At 29.4% G+C, this 21,437-nt stretch overlaps 1 protein-coding gene across 1 annotated transcript in view; it reads left to right on the top strand.

Annotated features, from left to right (window-relative positions):
- LOC106677647 (cilia- and flagella-associated protein 91) overlaps nucleotides 1-21,437 on the top strand; it is a gene marked incomplete at its 3' end in the record, with an annotated part of 36,134 nt that overhangs the window by 5,480 nt on the left and 9,217 nt on the right. The window contains 13 exon segments of the mRNA XM_014415697.3: nucleotides 391-527; nucleotides 2,890-3,056; nucleotides 5,900-6,068; nucleotides 6,147-6,323; nucleotides 8,640-8,759; nucleotides 12,452-12,615; nucleotides 12,703-12,849; nucleotides 14,977-15,116; nucleotides 16,001-16,082; nucleotides 16,983-17,165; nucleotides 19,098-19,788; nucleotides 20,036-20,070; nucleotides 20,868-20,975. Of these exon segments, the coding sequence (XP_014271183.3) occupies nucleotides 391-527; nucleotides 2,890-3,056; nucleotides 5,900-6,068; nucleotides 6,147-6,323; nucleotides 8,640-8,759; nucleotides 12,452-12,615; nucleotides 12,703-12,849; nucleotides 14,977-15,116; nucleotides 16,001-16,082; nucleotides 16,983-17,165; nucleotides 19,098-19,788; nucleotides 20,036-20,070; nucleotides 20,868-20,975 (2,320 nt within the window).

The following is a 21,437-nucleotide window of genomic DNA, read 5'->3' as shown; positions in this document are numbered from 1 at the left end:
ATACATATATATAAAACTCGGACTATTAAGGAATAGTTTCCACATTGTTGATAGCCTGTATTTTGACCAACACTACAAGTCATCAGGACTGTTGTGATTGGTTGAGGTGTGCAGGATGAATGTCTGAAGAAATTTTTACAATAGAAAAATTTCTACTATACATTATTTACTTGCACCAATCATAATAGCCCTGAATAAGGTCTATTGTGGGGGTTCAAATGTTGGCTATTAACAAAGTTTCAAAATTTTTCTTTATTGCCATTCTGGATCATCTCCGTCTTATTCTTATAAATCTTTTTCTTATAAAAGGTGAGTGTTCTCAATTAAACTTTTGTTATAGAATTTAATTTTTAAATTAGCTGATATGTATATTTTAAAATTTTATTTCAGCCAATTTTCACCCCATAACTGTGCTTGCCAAACTGTGTACCGTGATTCGGAAGCACAAACAGTGCCATGGACACCTCCATACAGAGTCTTACAGTGCAAAACACCTGAAGTACTCACCCTTGCTTGCCTTTCTTTTGGTAAATCACTTTTTCTTTCTTTTGCTAGAAAAACATGTTCTATCATCTTTTATTACTATTATTATTTCATGTTGATCTTAATTTTTATTAAATAAAAATAATCAGAATATCATTGATTTTATTATTTATCAATCATGAAATTTGATTTAATAAATTCAATGTTATTTCTACTTCAGAATATGTAATAAATGTAATACATTTTAGGAAAAATTGAGATTTATGCTAAATATCACCTTGTTTATTTTTCTAAAGCTGTAATTGTTTCAGTTTTCAGAAGCTGAGAAGTTATTTTCCCAATTTAAAATAGAAACAAAAGAAATAGTAATTTCAATTTTTCTCAGTATGTATGTTTGAAACATAACATCAACCCCTTTATACTTTATTTATTTATTGGAGCTACACTGCCTACAAGAACTTGGGCCTCTCTGCAAGAACTTGGGACTCTCTCCCATCTCAGGCAATCATCTACCATCCTCTAATGCCTATTTTTTCAAATTTTCCTCCAGTTTGTCTTCCTCTATCACGTCTTCCACCAATTCAGTCTTCCAGTAAGCATTTGGGGACAGATTTCTTGCTACATGACCCAAGCATCTGATTAGGCTTCCTCTTACAATTGAAACCATATCCAGTTTCAAGTACATCTGGCGCAACTCCTTATTAGGTCAGATTCTCCAGTGCCCATGTTCATATTCTAGGCCATAGATTCTGTGCAAAATGTGTCTTTCCCATGCTAACAGCTTGCTTTCTGGTGCCTTAGATATCATTTAGGTCTCAGAACCATTGATGAAAATAGGTCTTACAACTCTTACTTTCACTGTAATTTTGATCCTGTGAGATAGGCTCAATAGTTCACAGAATGTTTCTCGTGGAAAAGTAGAATCTACTCCTAGCGGTCATCCTTGCTTTCAGTTTCTCCACCATTTTCAATTATTAGTGCACTCAAATAATTGAAAGTTTTAACTGCTTTCAGGTTGTGCTTTCCTATTTTCACACATTTATCTCCTCCCCACAATTTTCTTGGAGTCAGCATGGAAGTAGTCTTCTGTTTGTTGATTTGGATTCCTAGTTATTTGCCAGTTTCAAGTTCTTCAAAAGTCCCTGCCAATCCCATCTGTTTCTTGCCATTATTACTCCGTCATTATCATAGACTAGTTGTGTCAGCCTGCAATAAATAGTGCCTTCAGGATACATCTGGATTACTGTTATCATACTCTAAAGCTATATTAAATAGGGCGGGAGATAATGAATCTCTTTACCTCAGGCTGTCTCTGACCTCAAACTCTCTGACAACAAACCATTCATCTTTACCAAGGACCTACTGTTGTATGCTTGTTTAAAGTCTATGAAAATATGATGTAGATCTATTTGGTATTCGTATATTTTTCCAACATTTGCCTCATTGAGAAAATATGGTCTATAGTTGATCTGCTCGGTTTAAAACTCTAAATATTGGTTGTATTAACAAATCATCATTAACTAATAATCATCCCCTTATGTCTTCAATTATGATTATTACAGAAAGGTTTAGGAAGTGCCAACATAGTTTATTGAAATAAAATATTTTATTTTAACAAAAAATGTTCATTATTTAATATATACTAACCATATTTCATTCTTAACATATCACACCTTTGGAGAAACAAAGCCATATGTGCAAATTTATGAATGTTAAAGGCATGTATTTAAATTATATTTCATTAAAAATTATTAAATTAGAATAATATTATAAGAATCAATATTAAAAAAATTATATTTATGATTTTTTTTTTGCAAAAACATCTATTCTTAAAGCAGCTAAATAAGTATAACTTGCAAACCTGTGTCCTTGTTTTCTTAATGTTTTCAATATTTTTTAACTCAAAGTTTATCCTGTTTTCATAACTTTTCCATTATGTTTAAGAATTTAGGTAATCCTGCTATTTTTTCCCTAATATATTGATGGAATTATGATGCCTACATGTTCTTTATGTCTATGTAATCCAAATACATGTACTTTTTCCTAAAAACTTCTAACTATTCTGACCTTGGAGCACCAGGAGAAGGAGTCAGGAGTGGTTATGCAACAAAGATATATCTGCCTTGTGACCCAAAAGTGACGAATCACAAATCTGCCTTGTTTACCATCAATAGAGTTTACTTCTAAGAACACTATGGTATTATTAATGCATTTTATGAAAAATTTGTACTTATGACTTTGTTTTGTCTAAAGTATAATATAATTATTACACTCGCAATTTTTTTAACTGAAATAAATAAATATTACCATTACTTATTTTACTATCTTAAAAAGGACTGATTCAAGAAAAAAAAAATGTTTGATTCTTGCTCCTATCAAGAAATTATACCTTTATCATTGTTTCAGATAATGGATTTTTAGTTACCAAACATGATGTTGAAATTCTTCACAGGCTTAGAAAAAAAAGAGAATGGGAAAAATACATAACTCGTATTTATTCCCCTGATAATGAAGAATATCGATTGAAAATCATTAATGAAATTGAAAAACATGAGTGGGATGCCAGAGAAAAGGTATAATGTGGGTAGCATATTATATATGTTTATTGACAGTTTTATCTCATTTTATTTATTATTATTTTCACCAATTTCCCAATCAGAGTCATGTGCATTTAATCTAAGGTGTTCTCCATCTTCTTCAGTGTAAAAATCTTCAATAAAAAGTGTCTTCATCTTTGAAACAAAGTCCCGTGTTGCCACTTAAAGCCTTTAATTTTTGTAACTTTTCTCCAATCTCAACAGATTTCTCTTTCTTCTTCGTCTTGATGTCTTCATGTTTCTTAGCTTTTTCTTTCTTTTCCCTTTCTTTCTTTCTTTCCCCTCCCGTCTAATATACCTTTTTATCTGAAGATATTCTTCTGATTCAAATACCCCTTGTAGCGATCCTCCGCTTCGGACTGTTCTTCCTGTTCTATTTCTTCTTTAGATATATTTTCACTGGAAGGTGAAGCAGTTGATTCTTTATTTGAATATGTTCTATTAAATATCCATTAATAACTGATTATTTTCATCTTAATTTTTAATGTTCCTAAACTCATAAAGAAGTTTAAGTTCCTTCTCCTCTTCCTTATTACCTAAGTCAGCTCCCTCTTCTTCGTTGTCTTTTTCATTTTTTTTTCTTTTATTTTCATCCATGCTTCACCACTTTCACCATCAGAACCTAAGTCACAATTTAATTCATATTTAAATGATCTTCTAGTATCTTCATTTCTTCAATATTAATTGATAGTTTAGATGCTTTGGAGTCAACATCAGATTCTTTATTAACACCAACTATATAGTATTTAAATAACACATATCTTTCATCTTCTTCTATTCCTTATTTGGTTTCATTTTCAATTGAATCAGGAATACTTTGACCACATACACTTGAGTAATTTTTTTTTTTGGTAACTAAGAGTTTTGAAATAATCTTTACCTGAGACTGCATGAACAATTGCTTTATCATTTGATGTTTGTTGTTGACAAGATATTACTTGTCCTTTGGTAGTGGAACTTTGTCTTTGAAGTCTTCATCTCTCTCTTCTATGCCTCCTTATTGGGAAAGGATGACCATATTTCCTTTTTCATTTTTCTTGGTCCCTGACTGTAGATTACAACTTAATTTTGGAATAACCCAAACATCCTAAAAGTTAGGATATTCCTTCCATCTTCATTTGTTTCTTCTGTTCCTTCCTCCACCAGATACTTATTATCACTGTTAGTTGTACATAAAGCAAATTCTGTGGTTAACAATGCTCTATATTGTCTTCTTGGTTGAGCCTTTTGCGTATTGAAGGGTCCATTTGTACTGCATCATCTATTATTTTCTTTGTTAAACCAGCATTCAATTTTTAGGTGTCCTGGCTTTTTGCAAATAAAATAGACTTTTAGACAAAATTTTGACTTTTAATATGTCTGTAATGCTTGTTCATTCCTATTAAGGTTATTCCTCCTCTCAAATGACAAAAGCATTTGCCTTAATTTCATATTTCACTAAATTTAATATTCTTATTTACCAAAATAGCGTTAACAACAGGATCATAATAGGATGGTAAGCCTTCAATGATACATCTCACTGATTCTCTGTATGTCAGGGATTAACCCAGTTGAGCTATCTCCTGGACTAAACACTGAAACCCCGTAAGGTATTCATCCAATGTTTCACCACTATTTTTCTTAGTTTTGGTAAGATCAAACATCAAATCAATCACTTTCTCCTCTGGAATGCCCTCAAATCTCTTTCTTAATTTTTACCAAACTTTTTTTTGCACTTTTTTTCACCTCTAATTGATGGCAATATATCACTACTAACTGTTAAAATAATAGTAGACAATACCTCTATGTTTTCCCTAGTCCCAGCTGCATCTTTTCCTACTGTCGACAGATCCTTTTCTATAATTTCATCATATAAACCTTTTGTCTCTAGATGTGCTTCAATTTTCATCGACCAGATGCTAAAATCATCCGCAGCAACCTTTTAAATGGTGAATACCATAGCATCCGTTGTTCTTTGTGTTTTATTTGGTGATAAGTCCTAAAGAAAACCACTAAGCTTACATATCCGTTAATATAAATAAATTACTCTTGTTACTTAACCTTTACACCTTTTACACACTAAACCAAACTCTGCTATCAAACTATTGTGGACCAGGGAGGGTTTTATAACAAAAGACAAGTTAGCTTTAATATTTTAAAGTCTAAAAGGATTTAAACCAGAGATTATTCATATTGCAATTGAACTGTACATATACTTTGGTTGCTATAAACTTTCAATGCTCTTTTAATAAAATAACTAAAAACACTATAGGTAACACATTTTTGTCATTCAATGTATTAATATTTCATAATATGTTTTTTATAGCAAAATTTTTGGTTTCAAAACTTTTTATTACTTTACTTTATTCACCTTTATATAAACATATATTTTCTACTGACCTACAAAGAAAATTCATGGAAGCTAGGAAAACAGAAATTCATTTTATTTTATTTTTTTATGATGCCTAAACAGGAATTATTTAAAAATTATATTTAGGCATCAATATTAGCTTAGTATATTTAAACAATGCTTTTAACAACTAATTTTTTCATAATTTAACTTTTATGTAATTTAGCTTAGCTATAATTGGATTTTCTAAATCCTTCAGCTAACATATTAATTTGATGAATTAATGATTAATCAATCTCCTCCTAATACACATTTAATAGTGTATCCAAAAAAAAAAAATATATTTTTTTGCCTATATTTTTCTATAAAATACATTACAATAATTTAAGGACTAGATTATTCCTTTTTTTATTCATTAATATTTTTTAGGATTCATTATGATTCTTTATTTTTTTTAGGATTTTTTATTCATTACAATTATTCATTACAGGAAATTGGAGAAATAAATAAGCTTCGAATGCTGCTGGCAAAGCAACAAATTATGGAACAGAGAACGATCATTCAAGAGCGCATGAACGAACGAATAAAAAGAGTGAGGGAAAGAAGTATAATTGAAAAGAGAATAAAGCTACCCAAAATTAAAGCACAATGTGATAGAGGTTAAAGTTTTATTAATCAAATTATATCTTTAGTTCAAGAATTTAATAAGAAATCTGATTTATTTTTTTATGATTTAGCTCTCCGGAAAACTTATAATAGGCCTTTAGGACACAACAGGGGGAAGAGGCTTAATATAATTGAGAATTTTCATCATTTATCTTCTGACTTGAATGCACCATTGGCTATGTATGGAAAGAATCCTGCCTATGCTCATGAAAAGCTTTGTATTGATCCACGCCCCAAAATAATTGGAGGTAAGGAACAAATGTAACTGTAAATGTAAATGTAACTGTTAATTAATTTTTTATATATGAATAGCTTAGGGCAAGAATGTATCAAACCATGATTTTTAAAACAATTAGTGCAAAAGGCTCCTTTGTTTCTTTCTTTAAAGAGCTATTTGACATGTTTGTTTGTCTTTGATCTGTTCCAAAAACACCTCCATCGAATTGGGATCGTAGATTCCCCGAAATGTCCTCTATGCAACATGGGGGACATGGATGGAGAACACCTTTTGGCGTGTGTTGGTCTGGAGGATGTTGAGCGAGATGCGGACCAACTAAGAGGACGGATAAAATTGTATTGGGCTGCGAGAGGGAAAATGGTGTAATAGCCCACTTCCTGTGGCGTAGGGGGAAAAAAAAAAAAAAAATGTTTGTCTAACACCATAATTCCAACATGGTGGGCAGCATCGTAACCGAGCGAGGAAAAGAGCCAACTTTGAAATGACCTGTGATTGCAATGGTGTGGGTTCGAATCTGGCCTGTGGGGTCGACTTTTATTTCTGTAGCGGTCCTACAAAATGAGAACTTGACCCCCACAATGGTTAGAATTAGGGTGGTAACCTGTAGATAATCTCCCTCCCTGTATGTCAGAAATGAATAAAAAAAAATTCCATGATTAGCTAGAATATTATGTAATATGAGTTATATAAAACATTAAATAAGAATTGTAGAATTTTTGAAACTACTCTTCTAAAAAATTTTATCTTATGGCTTATCATATTCTTGCCCCAAGCCATTCAAATAAATTATTTAGTAGCATAAAATTAGTTTATTATTGAAATTAACTGTAATAATAATAATGAATATACAGAATTTAATTAAATGATGGTCTCATTGCAAGTGGTTGAAATTTTTAAGAGAATAGCTGTTGTAGGTTATATTCCCTTATTTTCTTTGTTTTATTCAGCACTAGTGTACTGCGGCCTATTTTCCACCGTCCTTTACTCCATTAAAAATTGGCAATTGTCTTTGCAAATTTACATATTGTATATGGATTCATTGTTTTGCAAAACTTGGGTTCTATAATGTGGTCGCAACCAAAAAGGATGAACTATATTCTGGTTAGTGGATCACATCTATATATGATGTAATAAGCTGTTTCATCATCCTATTTGCAATACCTGCAAAAAAGCGAAAAGCTATTGCCATTCACATTTCCATTAGAATACAGTCTATAATTTGTATTCTGATCACAAATTCTTGTACCATTATGAAAAATTAATAATTTAACATATTTCTTCTGATGCCATATGGCAAACATTTTTAAATAAATAACTTATATCAATAGTTCTTAAGGCACAAAGAAATTTGGTTACAAAGAATTTCTGGTTTTTATAAATTGGATATTCAAACTCTACATTTCCTCTTTCTTCTTTCAATATTTCATTTTTCAATTCATCACTACAAATTCTGCATAAAAAATATGTCTTCTTCCTTGTTTCATTCATTTAGTTGGAACAATTGCAAATGTTTACCAATCGACTGCTGTTTGCAAATGTTTGATCAGTGAGAAGACAGAATGACAAATTATCATAAACATTTGGAGGAGATGAATTTATGGCGTGAACATACCCTTAAACAATTATGTACTTATGTTTCTCCTTAAGCTCAGATCCCAGGTCACTTTTTTTTCTAGGTCATTTTTTTTTCAATCTTGTTTATCATTTCAGTCCTGCTTAGTAATAATCAGAGTTTGGCTTCTTGACACCTCTGACATGATTGGAGCTATAGGTAAGTTGCTTTACATGTGTAGCATATAGTGGATTGTTCATGACAAAGCCTGAGTGTCGATCTAGTTAAGCTAAGAATAGAGGAGATGAAGGAAAGATACTCTCACTGGGACTGGTAAAGTATCCCCCCTCTCATCATATGAATAGTCTCACAAACCAGTAAGAATTCGGCTGTTTTTATGGGGATAGTTTGGCTCTAGCTGGAACTATATTGAGTACACTCTCTCATTTGGATGAGAGCTCCATGAAAGATGATTAATCTGTGATTTGATCATGTTGGAATTTTGCTTACTTTGATTATAAATATATTAAAATTGTTATAATTTAGAGAGTAGCATGGACCTTACTCAAGACTGAATTAACAAAATGTTTCTGTGCAATATTGGTAACACATCATGTTTTTTTTAAACTATTAACATAACAGTCATGGAAACATAGTAATATTACATCTTTACTTAACATATAAACAATATAGTAACAGGGAGTATTGCCATAATGAATAACACGCATCACACCAGATTTATATTATAATTTTTAAGTATTTATCAAATTTTAGATGTTTATAATGCCCTCTGGAAAGGAATATCAACACCGTTACCTCCAATGAAAGGAAGACATATGAAAAAACACTGCTGCAAAAGAATTCAGTTTTATTGTATGCCTCAAGAAATACCTCGTATGTATATATTTTTTTTTAATTTGAATCCTAATTCTTCCATTATGTAAGAATAGTTATAGTCTATAACTAATTGAATCTCTTGGTCTCAGTTAGTTTATTAAAACTCAGCTAACATAATTATTAATTACCTTTACTATTACAAAATAAAATAAAAGGATTTTAATCCTCTAAGGATGGTTATTATGATCACAGCCAATAAATTCACTCTTAAAATGACACCTACTCCTCACCTTTTTTATATTCATTTATACCTCTAGGGTCATTAAAGAGATGTCAGTGTTGATTTGTAAATAGAACCTTGATAATTGAAGTACTTTTTATTTCACAAGAGAATTTTTGAATATGCTCAATGTTGGAAATAGATTTTCTCTAACAATGATTGTTATAACTTTGTTAATTGTGTCTTCTAAGTGATAAGATTTTAAAATTAAACTCTATAAAATCTTATATTGCTTTGGTAGGTATGTTTTACCAGAAAAGAATTATCACAAAGATTTTTATAGAGCCATCAATACATGAATGATCATATTGCTGCTCCAGAAGAATGACACTAATATTTTTTTTTTAAATTGACTTTATAGGGTTAGCAGGTTTAAAAATGATTTTAATAGATGTTTGTGAATTCAACATAATTGTACTTTCAAAATTCCTCCCCTAGAGAATTTTTAAGTATGATTATATTGACTTTAATACAAGACAAACACCTAGTAAATGCCTTTTTGAGCCCGCCTATAGAATAAAGTTAGTTTCAAAAAGTTTACAGTTGCTTCATTATTCTTTTAGACCAAGGATATTATCATGCCTGTCTTTATGACGCCAATTTCAAATTGTTGATTGGACCGAAATTTCACTTTTTCTTTGGTGTCATTCAAATGATTTTGTCGTAATGTTACTTATTAATGTAAGATCTAAAAGTAATTGGTTGTAAACATATATAATAAGTTCATGAATTGAAATAGTATGAGAGCAGGCTTTACATTTGTCAAGCCATTGAGTATAGGGTAACATAATAGTGGCCAGGTGCATAAAATCCAGCCCATAAAAAATACATCAGCAGATGATTTTAAAAATACTTTTTACTACACAACATGGAAACATATTCCTGGAAGTCCTAAACTCTTACTAAAGTAATTAGGTCTTTTGTTTTTTTCTTCTTTACCCATAACACCTAAATGGTGCATTCCAGAGAAAACGTTATGACATAAAAAATTATCATAATATAAAATGTGTACCATAACTTAATAATTCAGTCAAGTAGTATATCGTAAAATAAGAAATGAATTTTTTTTTTCAAATTTTGTCCAAAACTTTGATATACTTTGTGCAATATAGGTGTCCACACTTAACATGTAAATGCCTCTGGATAGTCCTTCAATGGTTTCTAAGCAGCTAATTCTTTCGATAAAGACACAAATTCCAAATTTTAGGTCTTTATTTATTTTTTTTTCATCTTTAAATCCTGAATAACAGGTCCAAGCTAGAACGTTATAGTAAAGCTAATGAAAGAAGATTAAGTTTTGTGTCAAGTGATAACCATAACTTAATAAATTAGTCAAGTTATATGGTCATAAGCCACCTGCTCCAGTTGTTCCTTGAGCTTTGTAAGCTGGTTTAAAGTGCTATGAATTCCGCATGCAACCAGAGCCAATGTTTTATGACACTACCATATAACTAAATTTTTATGTTGTGGCACTGATTTGATGGAGAATTTAATGTTTTTTAATTTGTTGAATTACAACTTATTGCTAGAATTTATAAGCTAAAACTAAATAAAAGACCTACAAGTTAGTTACGTTTTACTTTATCAAACTAATCAGCTACTAGTTAATTGTTTTAGAATCAGCAGAAGCATGTTACCTTGTTTAGTGTGGGCCTAAATGTACTATACTTCAGTTTTTGTCTAAATTTGAAAATAAATATATTTTTTTTGGATTATGATGGCTTTAAAATATTACTTGACCGAATTATTGTACTTGAGTATTAAGTACTCATTTCATGCAAAATTTAATGTTCTTTAATTTGTTATAATTTTTTTTTTAAGATGTACTGTTTAGGAATTTTAGGTGAAAAATAGCCTACTTTGTCACTTTATTAAATAATTAGCTAATTAGTTAGAGTTTCAGGATCAGTGCATTTCTGTCTTAAGTGTTCTAGAAACTAATATTACCAATTATTTCTAACTGTGAGAAGAGTAGAAGCTCAGTGAGTATGGCACTGTGCTATTAACTCTTAGGACCCGGGTTTGAATTTGGCTGGAGCAGATAATTATTTATTCTGTCACTCTAGCCGTGAGTCAACACTATAGGTTCAGGAGCCCTCCTGGGACACACCAGGCCTAAATAAATAAATAAATTTGGTGCCCTTAATTGGTGAAAAATTTTTAACAAATCACCTTTTATAATCATTGTTCAAAAAACAGTACGCACTTATAAAGTATTGGACCCTTGACACCTCATGGGTTGTAGCTGGCAGAACAAATGTTCATTTATTAATTTCTAGATATATGTTTTATTGGCTGGAATTTATGCATCAGGCTCCTGTACCATATAATATGATAAGATCTCCCACTTCATAACAGAAAGAAATTGTTGGGGATGTGTTATAGAATCATAAAAAAAAGAATGTTATGAAGTTATTATTAGGAGCAATGTAATCCTCTGGAAAAAAGAGTGATACAGGATTGTACATCCCTTGTTTGTGGAGTTCCAAAGAAAACAATTATTTTTAAAGGAATTTTTTTGTAAATGTTTTAAATCATTTTTTTTTTAAAGTCCTTTTTGAAATGATTTAAGTTAAAATAATATATATATTTTTGTGGAATTTAGGGAGGGTTTTATAAAGAAAGACAAAGAGTGTATGTTTCCACTAATAGACACCACTGTGACACTGCTGGGAACAAAGAACCTTTGTTCAGAAGACAGTCGGTCAAGTCGTCAAACTGGTAGCAAAGTGTGGTTAGTGCGTGAAAGGGTTAAGTGGCAAGGGCAATTTATGTATATTAAAGGATTGTAAGCTTTGTGATTTTATTTAGGACTAACCACCAAAATCAAAACACAAAGGGCTATGGACGTCACAATATTCAGCAATTACAAAATTACAAAATCTGGTCGATGAAAATTGAAGCGTACTTAGAAGCAAAGGACTTGTACGAAGAAATTATAGAAAAAGATCCCCCGAGTGAAAAAGATGCAGCTTGGAAAAGCAAACAATAATACAAATTTTAGGAAGGAAATTGTTTTAGAAAATTGATATTATTATTTGGTTTGTAAATAAAACAGTAGATGGCGACACTGCTTCTCTGACAGAAAACCTTTGTTTGAGGCAGTCGGTTGTGGCGTCTAACATTGAAATATTGAAACATACACTCTTTGTCTTTGTTTATAAAACCCTTTCCTAAATTCCTCATCATACATATATATGTATATACAAATTTTAGGAAGGAAATTGTTATACGTATATATATATTATACATTAAAAACCTGTACACCAAAAAAAATTTTAAATTTCCTCTAAACACCCCAATGAGCATTATCATATTATTATGAGAAAACTAAAAGTCCGATTTTTTAAAAACAATTTACACATATTTTAGAATGTCCATTATCAAAGAAAATTATATTTAATCTCAATTATTTTTTTTTAATGTCTATAACTTGACATTTGTTGAAGAATGCTCTTCCTTTTTCCAGTGGGACATATAAATCATTTTAAAAGATTGCATGACAACATTGAAAAAGTGATGGCTGGGCCTCTTCCTTGTGCATTAGGTGAAAATGATGAAGAAGAAGAAAAAACTTTAAAAAATGTTGTTCTACTCCAAAGTATCATTAAAGGGCGAGCTATTCAGAGTATGGTGTGGATGAAGTTATTATTGTGGTGCTAACTTTAACATAGTGATTTTATTATGATTATTCATGTCAATCTGTAAGTATGTAAATAGGTGCTGCGTCATATGAAATCTCATCGAGATCTAGTTCAAGAATTGAAATCTACTGTTGGATTAAATCCTAGCGACAAGCAACAAAAATTGGATAGGAGGAAAGATATATTAAAGGGAATACGGAACTTTAATATTGCTTTGCAAAAGGTAAGAAAAAAAACATGCTATTATTCAAAAATATTTTTATACAATAGGCCATATGTAATAGGTTAGAATAAATGTTAAATTTGGTGGCATGTTTTAATGTGTGCATAACAACATTTCACAGAAAGAGGTAGTGTTAAGTTTCAGTTTTCAGAAATGTAAAAGTACAAATCGAGTTGAAAATATGAAGATGGTCAGGGTTGCGGTAAAAAAAAGTTACAACTTTTTTTTTTTTTTACTCCAACCCTATCTTCTTCATATTTGAAATTATATTGTCAATTATTTATAAATATAACAAGTTGAAAATAAATGGGAATGCTCTCTTAAACACAGACAGAGAAATATAGTTTTTATAAAATGTTTATTTAATAAACATGAATGTATTAAAAATACATAATTTATTTATATATATTTTATTATTTAATTACTCTAGATAATATTGAGATTAAACCAAAATCATTTATTATTTTAAATTCAGTTGACCATCATACTCTGAATTTTTAAATTTCAAATCTAGGATTATCATCATGTCTCTGGAAAAAATCCCCCAATTTTTGGGTTGTTCAATGATTTTTTTCACAAAATTATCTTGAACTACTTGAGTAAGTTTTTATGAAATTTACAGGTACACCACATTATACAGTTGCATTTTTCTAAATAAAACAGTTGGGGTCCCTCCACGATTATTTTCATAAGTTTTACTAGAAAAAGAACTTGTGCGGTCATTAATGACCCTCTTCCCAGTAATAAGAAAGGTTAAATGCACATTCAACCTCATTTTTTATTATTGCTCAATATTCTATAGATTTTATAGAAAGGTATTTTCTTACTAATTAAGAAAGCCTACGATGATAATGACTAAATGTTGTGATAATGACTATCATTTTTTAATATACAGAAGTATTTTGACTTATGGTAGAACTTGTTTTATAAATGGCTGACCTATGTACACTTCAATACATTCATTTTTCAACAACTTTAATATCAACTGCCACAAAATTAATATTGATTGGCCGTGATCATCAAGCCTACAAGGCTCTGATCCTGATGTTATAAGACCCCTAACGCAATAACCTTATTAGTCATTGCTCTAAATGTGTATTAATATGAATACTGTTTACTAATTTCTAAAACCACCACATTATATTCATAAGAAAATATAAATATTTGATCACATCAAAAGTTGTACTGATGAGACGATTAGTTACAAAACCTGCTCAAACCATTTTTTTTTTTCTAAATTTTTACCACTTTGCAAAACCCTATTAGCCAATATTGTATCTATCAAGGATAAAAATTGGATCAACCTCATTCAATTACTTATATCCAGTATGATACAATCACAATGTTTTAGTGTCTCCTATATAATTTTTCTAAATATGTTAATCTGGTTTTAAAAATAGTTGTCTCAAATACACTCACTACATGTCAATCAAATTTGAATTATGTTGTACTCAATAAAAATTATTCCCTATATTTTATCAACCATCAACCCTAACCTTGCATAAAGGAGATCTGTTACTAAATCAATATTAATAAAATATATTAAAATTAAATATATGTATAATTATCACTGTAATGTATGGAGATTAAAATTGACCATTGTATTGGGATGAATCATTGGCATTTGAAAAAAACACATAAAAAACTGCTATAAATCTTTGATATGGATTATTGGAGGGGTTCCAACAGTATTTATAAGCTTTAGAAAGTCTTGAAACTCATAGTAAACAGCGAAGTAACATCCTCTACATAATAAATAAGGTTTAAATTATTTGTTCAGATAGTGAATGTTGTAGAGGAGGAGTCAATTGTGGATTTAAAGTCATACAAAATAAAATACCAATTCAACTGCTACGGAACAGGAAATGAAGAATGTTCTGACCAAAAAAAGAATTAAATTCAAAATGGAGGATGGTTTTTAATTATTATGATGGTAATATCATATCACGCTGACAGTTCTAAATAAGGATTTAAGTTCAACGTGGAAGAATGTTATATGATATTTAATTGTGCTGAGTTATTCACAAAATGTGTTTTTTAATAATGCAGAATTATTTGTATTAGTAATTATATCATAAAAATACAGAAGATATTAAATAGTTTATTTAATATTGGTATTTTGTACAGAAAGGGAAGATGATTGGAATTTTAGAGAAGCTTGAGGGTCATGCAATATGTGCAATGCTCGACTATACATCTTCTGCGCTGGTTCGTTTGGAAGATGAAAAAATGGCTCATTTGTTTGCTCTTGCTGCTGAAAAAGAAAGGTAGTAATATTATTGTGAACTATTTTTTATTACAATATTTGTAGGTACCACAACATTATTTAAAATCTTTAGCTCTATTTTCCACATGATCATAAATATCTAAAAACATCTGTTTTAACTACATAAAAATTGAGGTATTACCTCTAATTCTTAGAAAATAACTCTGCACTCCTTAATGCTGTTAAGTAAGAAACCAAAAAACATTCAACTATTATAATGGTAATAATAATATTAAATTATAAAAAAATATGTTTTAATATAAAAATAGTTTTGTTTTTTTTATATTTAGAAAGAAAACATAGTGCTTGCCTCTAGATATTACTCTTAATCAATTACCGTTAGCTTGTCTACTATTGTTCATCTTCTCTGATAATAATTTCATGGTAACTCTGAAAATCCATGAAGCAGTCAACTAGATTGTGTTACCTCAATCTTATTTGTACACACTATTTTATTGATAAGGGGAATAACTGATGTTAAAGCAATAGCAAGAACAATATCTAAACTGAAATCTAAGGGAACCATATTAATAGCTAATTGAATGAATTATTATTTTCAAAACAAATGTATCTCAGCCCATATTATAATGTGACTACCTAAACAATTCCATGTGAAAAAAAGAAATCAATCATAATGCATATCATTTAAAAAAATTGGTTTATTATTATTTATTTAATATTATCTTTCAATAAAAGAAGGGAGAGAAAAATTCCATGCTGTACACATTGTTATGCCAATTGATTCCTAATTTAGTTTATATTTTCACTAATCTTTAATTGCGCTTAATACATCTTCTAAAGTGCTTTAATATAAATTAGTCTTATGATTCTTAGCAACAATTAAATTTATTTAAATATTTTACATCCATTTACAATTTTTTACAGATGGGGTCGGGAATCAGCTGAAGCTGGTAGGAGGCAGCAAGAAGAAATAAGGCAACGACAGCATGAAGAAATTTATAAACAAGTAACCTATTTCAATATGTTTTTCTTCTAATGATTAAATAGAAATAGGTGTTATTAATTTTTTTATTTTTCACCTTGATCTTATATTTTTTATTATATCCTTAATGGCCAGCTCAATAATTCAGGCTAAAGAAATTTTGAACCTAATGTGTATTTTTAGTTTTTGTATCTATGAGTTCTAGTATAGCATAAAATAACATGTTAACTGTTTGATTCAAGTATATCAATCAGTATATAAGTGTGCCACAAATTTTTTTATTTATTTATTGGCACTATTATTTATCATACTGTTTGAAAAAAATTGTTATACATAAATTTAGAATATATATGCTATTGCAAATTAATATGGCAAAAGACAAAGAGTAAAAAGCTTCAATTTTATCAAATAAGGGCTGAAAATCTCATTTCCAAATCTTTCCCAGACCCTCTGGTAGGAACCTCAATATGTAGTACATGGGAAATCATTTTAAATATGCCCTGCTGTCTATTTAGTCCTCTGCCTCAATTCTATATTTCAGGTTATTAGGTAGGTACCATTCTCCTTCAATATTTATGAACAAAAATATGGAGCATTTCCATATTGAAATGAAAAATAGCTTATTATTCTGGGACTAGGTCCCTTTTGAACCTATTGGTCTTTATGTCTCATCCTTGTTTTGAAGGCATATAATAAACAACACTTAATTCTTATTAGTTATTGATACTGCATTATTATTGAAAATTTAAGATAACTTATCCTTTATACTAATATTTTTCTTGTAAATTGGGTATGAATGTATATAATTTTTGTTTGCTTTATGCATTCAGCTTTGTTTATCATCATTCCTTCATTTTCTTTGTCTTCAATATGTTGAAGAACAGGTCTGTTTTGGCTCATTCCTATTTCATTTAATTTTTTCAGATTTTTAAAATGCATGAAATCACTTCTGATGTTTTATTGGAACAAACTGTAGAAGAGCAAGTAAAGGGTACTTCGAAAGCTTTGGCAACAGTTTGGGCGGAGAAACATGCTAAGGAAGTGGATAAAATTTTAGATTTGTCACAGCTTGAAGAATTTGAAAAAATGGAACATATTACTAAACTGGTAAATTGTATTGCTAATTCTCTATATTTGATGAGTAAATAGCATTAGAAAAAGAACTATTTCCTTTTTTTTTTTGTTTAACTTTCAAAAATATGTTATCTATATTTTGCTATATTTATTCATAAATTCTTAGTCATCAAGATGCTCAATAATAATTTATGACATTTTTAATAATTTAAATTTATTAGAAGAGAAGATGGTCAGGGATGCAGTCAACAGAAAAAACACAAATACACAAAAGAATTATTTATTTGTGCCGACGTTTCTGTTGTGGAATTTAGGATGGAATTTATAAAGAAAGACAACGAGAGTGTGTTCTCACCAATAGACGCCACAGATTGTTCTAGCCCTAAAGGATGCCAAGCTATCCCCTGCCAGAGCAGTGTTGCTATCTACCGTTTTATTTTACAAAAAAAATAATTATATCTATTTTCTATAACAATTTCCTTCCTAAAATATGTTTTATTATTCCCTTTCATTTATTACCTTGCTTTATTTATTTTATTTTTAACTTTATTGCATCACTCTATATTATTTAATGCTTCACAAAACACTTCCTCGAGTCGGAGATTCAAACATCCACAACTGGTCTTCTGTCTTTTGTTAGTGATTTGGACCCCTCCCTTTTCGACTGCATCCAGATTTTTCATAGTTAGGGTTATAATATTTACCAAGATACTCTCTGAAATCATAAACATCTGGATCAATAGAAGGATTAACAATACTCGTCGCATCACTAAATCTCCTTTTCTTTATGAGTTTCTTCTTCTTCTTGCTATGAGTATATTTCTTACTTTCTTCTTCTTTAGTTTTTTCATTTGTTCTTTTTATTTTCATCAACACTTCACCGCTATCACCATCAGGACCTGAATCACAATTTAACTCATATTTAAATGGTTTTCTAGTATCTTCATGTTTAACATCAGCTAATAGTTTAGGTGCCTCAGATTCACAACCAGATTCTTCATCATTTAATGTTTGTTGTCGATCAGATGTCACTTGTTCTTTTGGTGTAGGAACTATGTCTTCGAAATGTTCATCACTCTCATTGATGCTTCTTTCCTGGGAAAGAATGACTTCATTTTCCTTTTCAGTTTTCTTGTTCACTGAAATAAGATCACTACCTAATTTACTTAACCCAACTACAATATTTTTCTCGGCCATAGTACCAAGCTTCTTCATACTGATATGACCTATTCTTTGATGCCAGATTTTTCTTTGCCAGAGCAATGTCGCCATCTACCGTTTTATTTTACAAACAAAATAATAAAACCTATTTTCTATAACAGTTTTGACCTGGTTCTCAGGTCTTCACCAGGGCTATAAAAAACAAAAAGAGATAACCATCATTCAGAGAAAAAATAAAAATAAAATAAATAATAGACTAACAAACTTGGAAATATACATAACAATGAAATGAAAATATAAACTAGTCCGTTAATAACTATGGAATTAGACAGTAGTAGATTGATAACATTATTATTTATATACTTATACACAGAGTAATAAATAAATGATACAATGGGTATGAATGTTATATTGATAAGTAACATTAAAAACCTTTTTGTTATATAGATGAATACAAAAATTAGTCAAATTAAGAATGGAACGTATGTAAAAACAATATTTTAAAAAGAAAGAACAAGGGAGAAGAAGAAATATATGGAGAATAGAAAATGAAGAAAGTAATTAATATATTATATTACCCCTCGACCATCTTCTCTTATATATATGTAGTCAACTATCTCCACCTCAATTTAAATTTATAATTAATTTGATAGTTATCAGAGATATAAAAATAAATTATTGTTTCATTAATTAGTGATAAGCATAAATTTAACATTATTATAACTATGTTTTCCAAAAATAAATTAATTAATTAATTTATTAACCTACTTTTCAAGTGTTATCCATGATTTGTCATTGTTTTAGACTAATCAATTTCTACTTGATCAATTGGAAAAAAATCAAATTCGAGACGAATTAAAAACTAAAACAGCTATGCTTCGAAAATATGCTGAAACTGTAATCTATGACAATGAAAATGAATTGGTAGAAGTAGAAAGTTCATCTGATTACTCCATGAATACCATTATGAATAAACTATGCCCCGATGAAAAAGAAGGAAAAGAATGGGATGACTTTTATGATGAAGTATTAGATACAACACGAGAAGTTAGGATGTTACTAACAGATAATTTAGATCATATTCCTCTTTTCGAAGATCCTTCACTTATTAAAAGTCTAATGGGTGACAAGGGAGAGTCAGAAAAGATAGAATCAGCTAAAATTGATATTGAAAAGAAGGAGAAAGAATCATTGGAAAGTGAATCTAAAAAATCAATGAAAACTGAAGAAGTAAAATCAAGTGATTCTGATCAAGATTTGGAAGAAAAGGTATATTCCAATGAATCACATTCTAGTTTTAATTCATCTAAGGAAAATGATTCTGAAGAATCTGAAAGGTCTGAAAAATCAAAGAGACAACCAAGAATGTGTGAGGCAATGAACAAACAGGACATCGATAACATTAATAAATTCATCAAGTGTCCAGTTTCATCTGAAGAAATTTTATCATCTGATGAAATATACGAGTCTTCAGAAGAAGAAATTAGTCCAAGAGGTAAAATATCTTCTATTAATAGTTATTTTTTAAATTACTATTGTTTTAAAGAATAAAAAATCCTTTTAAAAACTAATGAGGTATAGGGAGAGTAATTAAGCTATAATTGTAACTAAGCTGAATTTCGTTAGGAGTTCGCAATCCTGTAGGCTTTTCCATATTATTGCTATTCTAAATAATTATTTCTAAAGGTTTTGCTTGATTAAGAGGTTATTATAGCCTTGTGTTTATTAATTTTTTTTTTCAGTTTTAGAATTGGCTGAAAAAAGAAGAAAAATTTGGGTAAGTATTGTTAATTTATATTCATATATTTATTTATTTATCATTGATTAATTATATTACTTAATCAACATAACATTTTGTTATTTTAAAATATACAATGTATTATATAGGAATGAATTTTTAAGAAAGTGATGGTTATAATCAACACAAAGGAATTGATTACTACTCTACTTCTTTTAAAATAAAAGAAAAAAAATGCTTATAAATTATATTTCATGAAATAGTTTGAAATTCTGTTATTTTAACTAAACATTATATTTTAAAACTATGAATAAGGAACAAAGGAGCTTCATTTTCAGTAAAAATAATATTCTTTCCCAACATTTGATGATATCCCAAAAGATAGCATTACATATGCCAATTACCGATGTATGATAAGTAAATTTGAACAGTTATGTATCAACAAATTTTCTGATTCAACTTGTAGAAATTTTGAGATCAAAAATGATAAAAACAATTTTTATACCAATCCAAAAAAATGTTTATTTTTTACTAGTAAAATACCATAATTTCCTCTATATCTAGGGGAATTTAGTAAATTTATATATTTCCCCTAATCAGCCAACTGTTCTGGGAACTATATAGGGCCCATAAATTTGAACTTGTCTACATTATTTCTCCTAAGCTCTAGCTATTTGATTATGCCAAAGGTTTAATTTTATGTCAAATAATGCATATTATTGTTTAGTAATGGGAATGTTTGACTATCAGTCAAATTGATTTTTAATCAAGTTCACAAATATGTATACTTATTGTTTTCTATTATATATTTTATTGATTTATATAATTCTTTCTAGGAAGAAGGAGAGAAAAAAAAATTTCTCAAGACAATGGCTCAGAAACTCTTAGAACAAATTATGAATCGAGCCGATACTATTGCTGAAAAAATTCAAGAAATAACTAAGGTTTATGTAATATTTTATTATTTTAATTTTTTAGTTGTACAATTCTATAATTATTTAACCTATGTACTTCCCCTAATCTACAAACTGATCTGGGAACTAGAGGCCATAAATTTGAATTTGTCTTTACATTACTCCTCCTTTGCTCTAGCTATTCAAGTACACCAAAGGTTTAAATTTTATGTCAAATAATACATACTACTATTTAGTAATGGGAATGGTGTCACTTTATAAAAGTTTGGAAAATGTGATATATTAATTTAAGTATAAATATTTATATGTACATGAATAATTCTCACAAACATTGTGTATCTCTACATTGTACTCAAATGCTGAATCTCAAGTTTTTTTGTTTTGGTATCTATTTTGCTTTTCTACTCAATGACAAAAACCAAATCATGTTAATAATTTTTGAAGTGAAACTTCTTTACTGACATTCTACAACTCAAGAAAAAAAAATATATA

The sequence above is a fragment of the Halyomorpha halys genome, unplaced genomic scaffold (genome assembly GCF_000696795.3).
Source record: "Halyomorpha halys isolate HHAL.00 unplaced genomic scaffold, Hhal_1.1 Scaffold8.1, whole genome shotgun sequence".
Lineage (NCBI taxonomy): Eukaryota > Metazoa > Arthropoda > Insecta > Hemiptera > Pentatomidae > Halyomorpha > Halyomorpha halys.
This window is presented reverse-complemented; position numbering and strand designations above follow the sequence as displayed.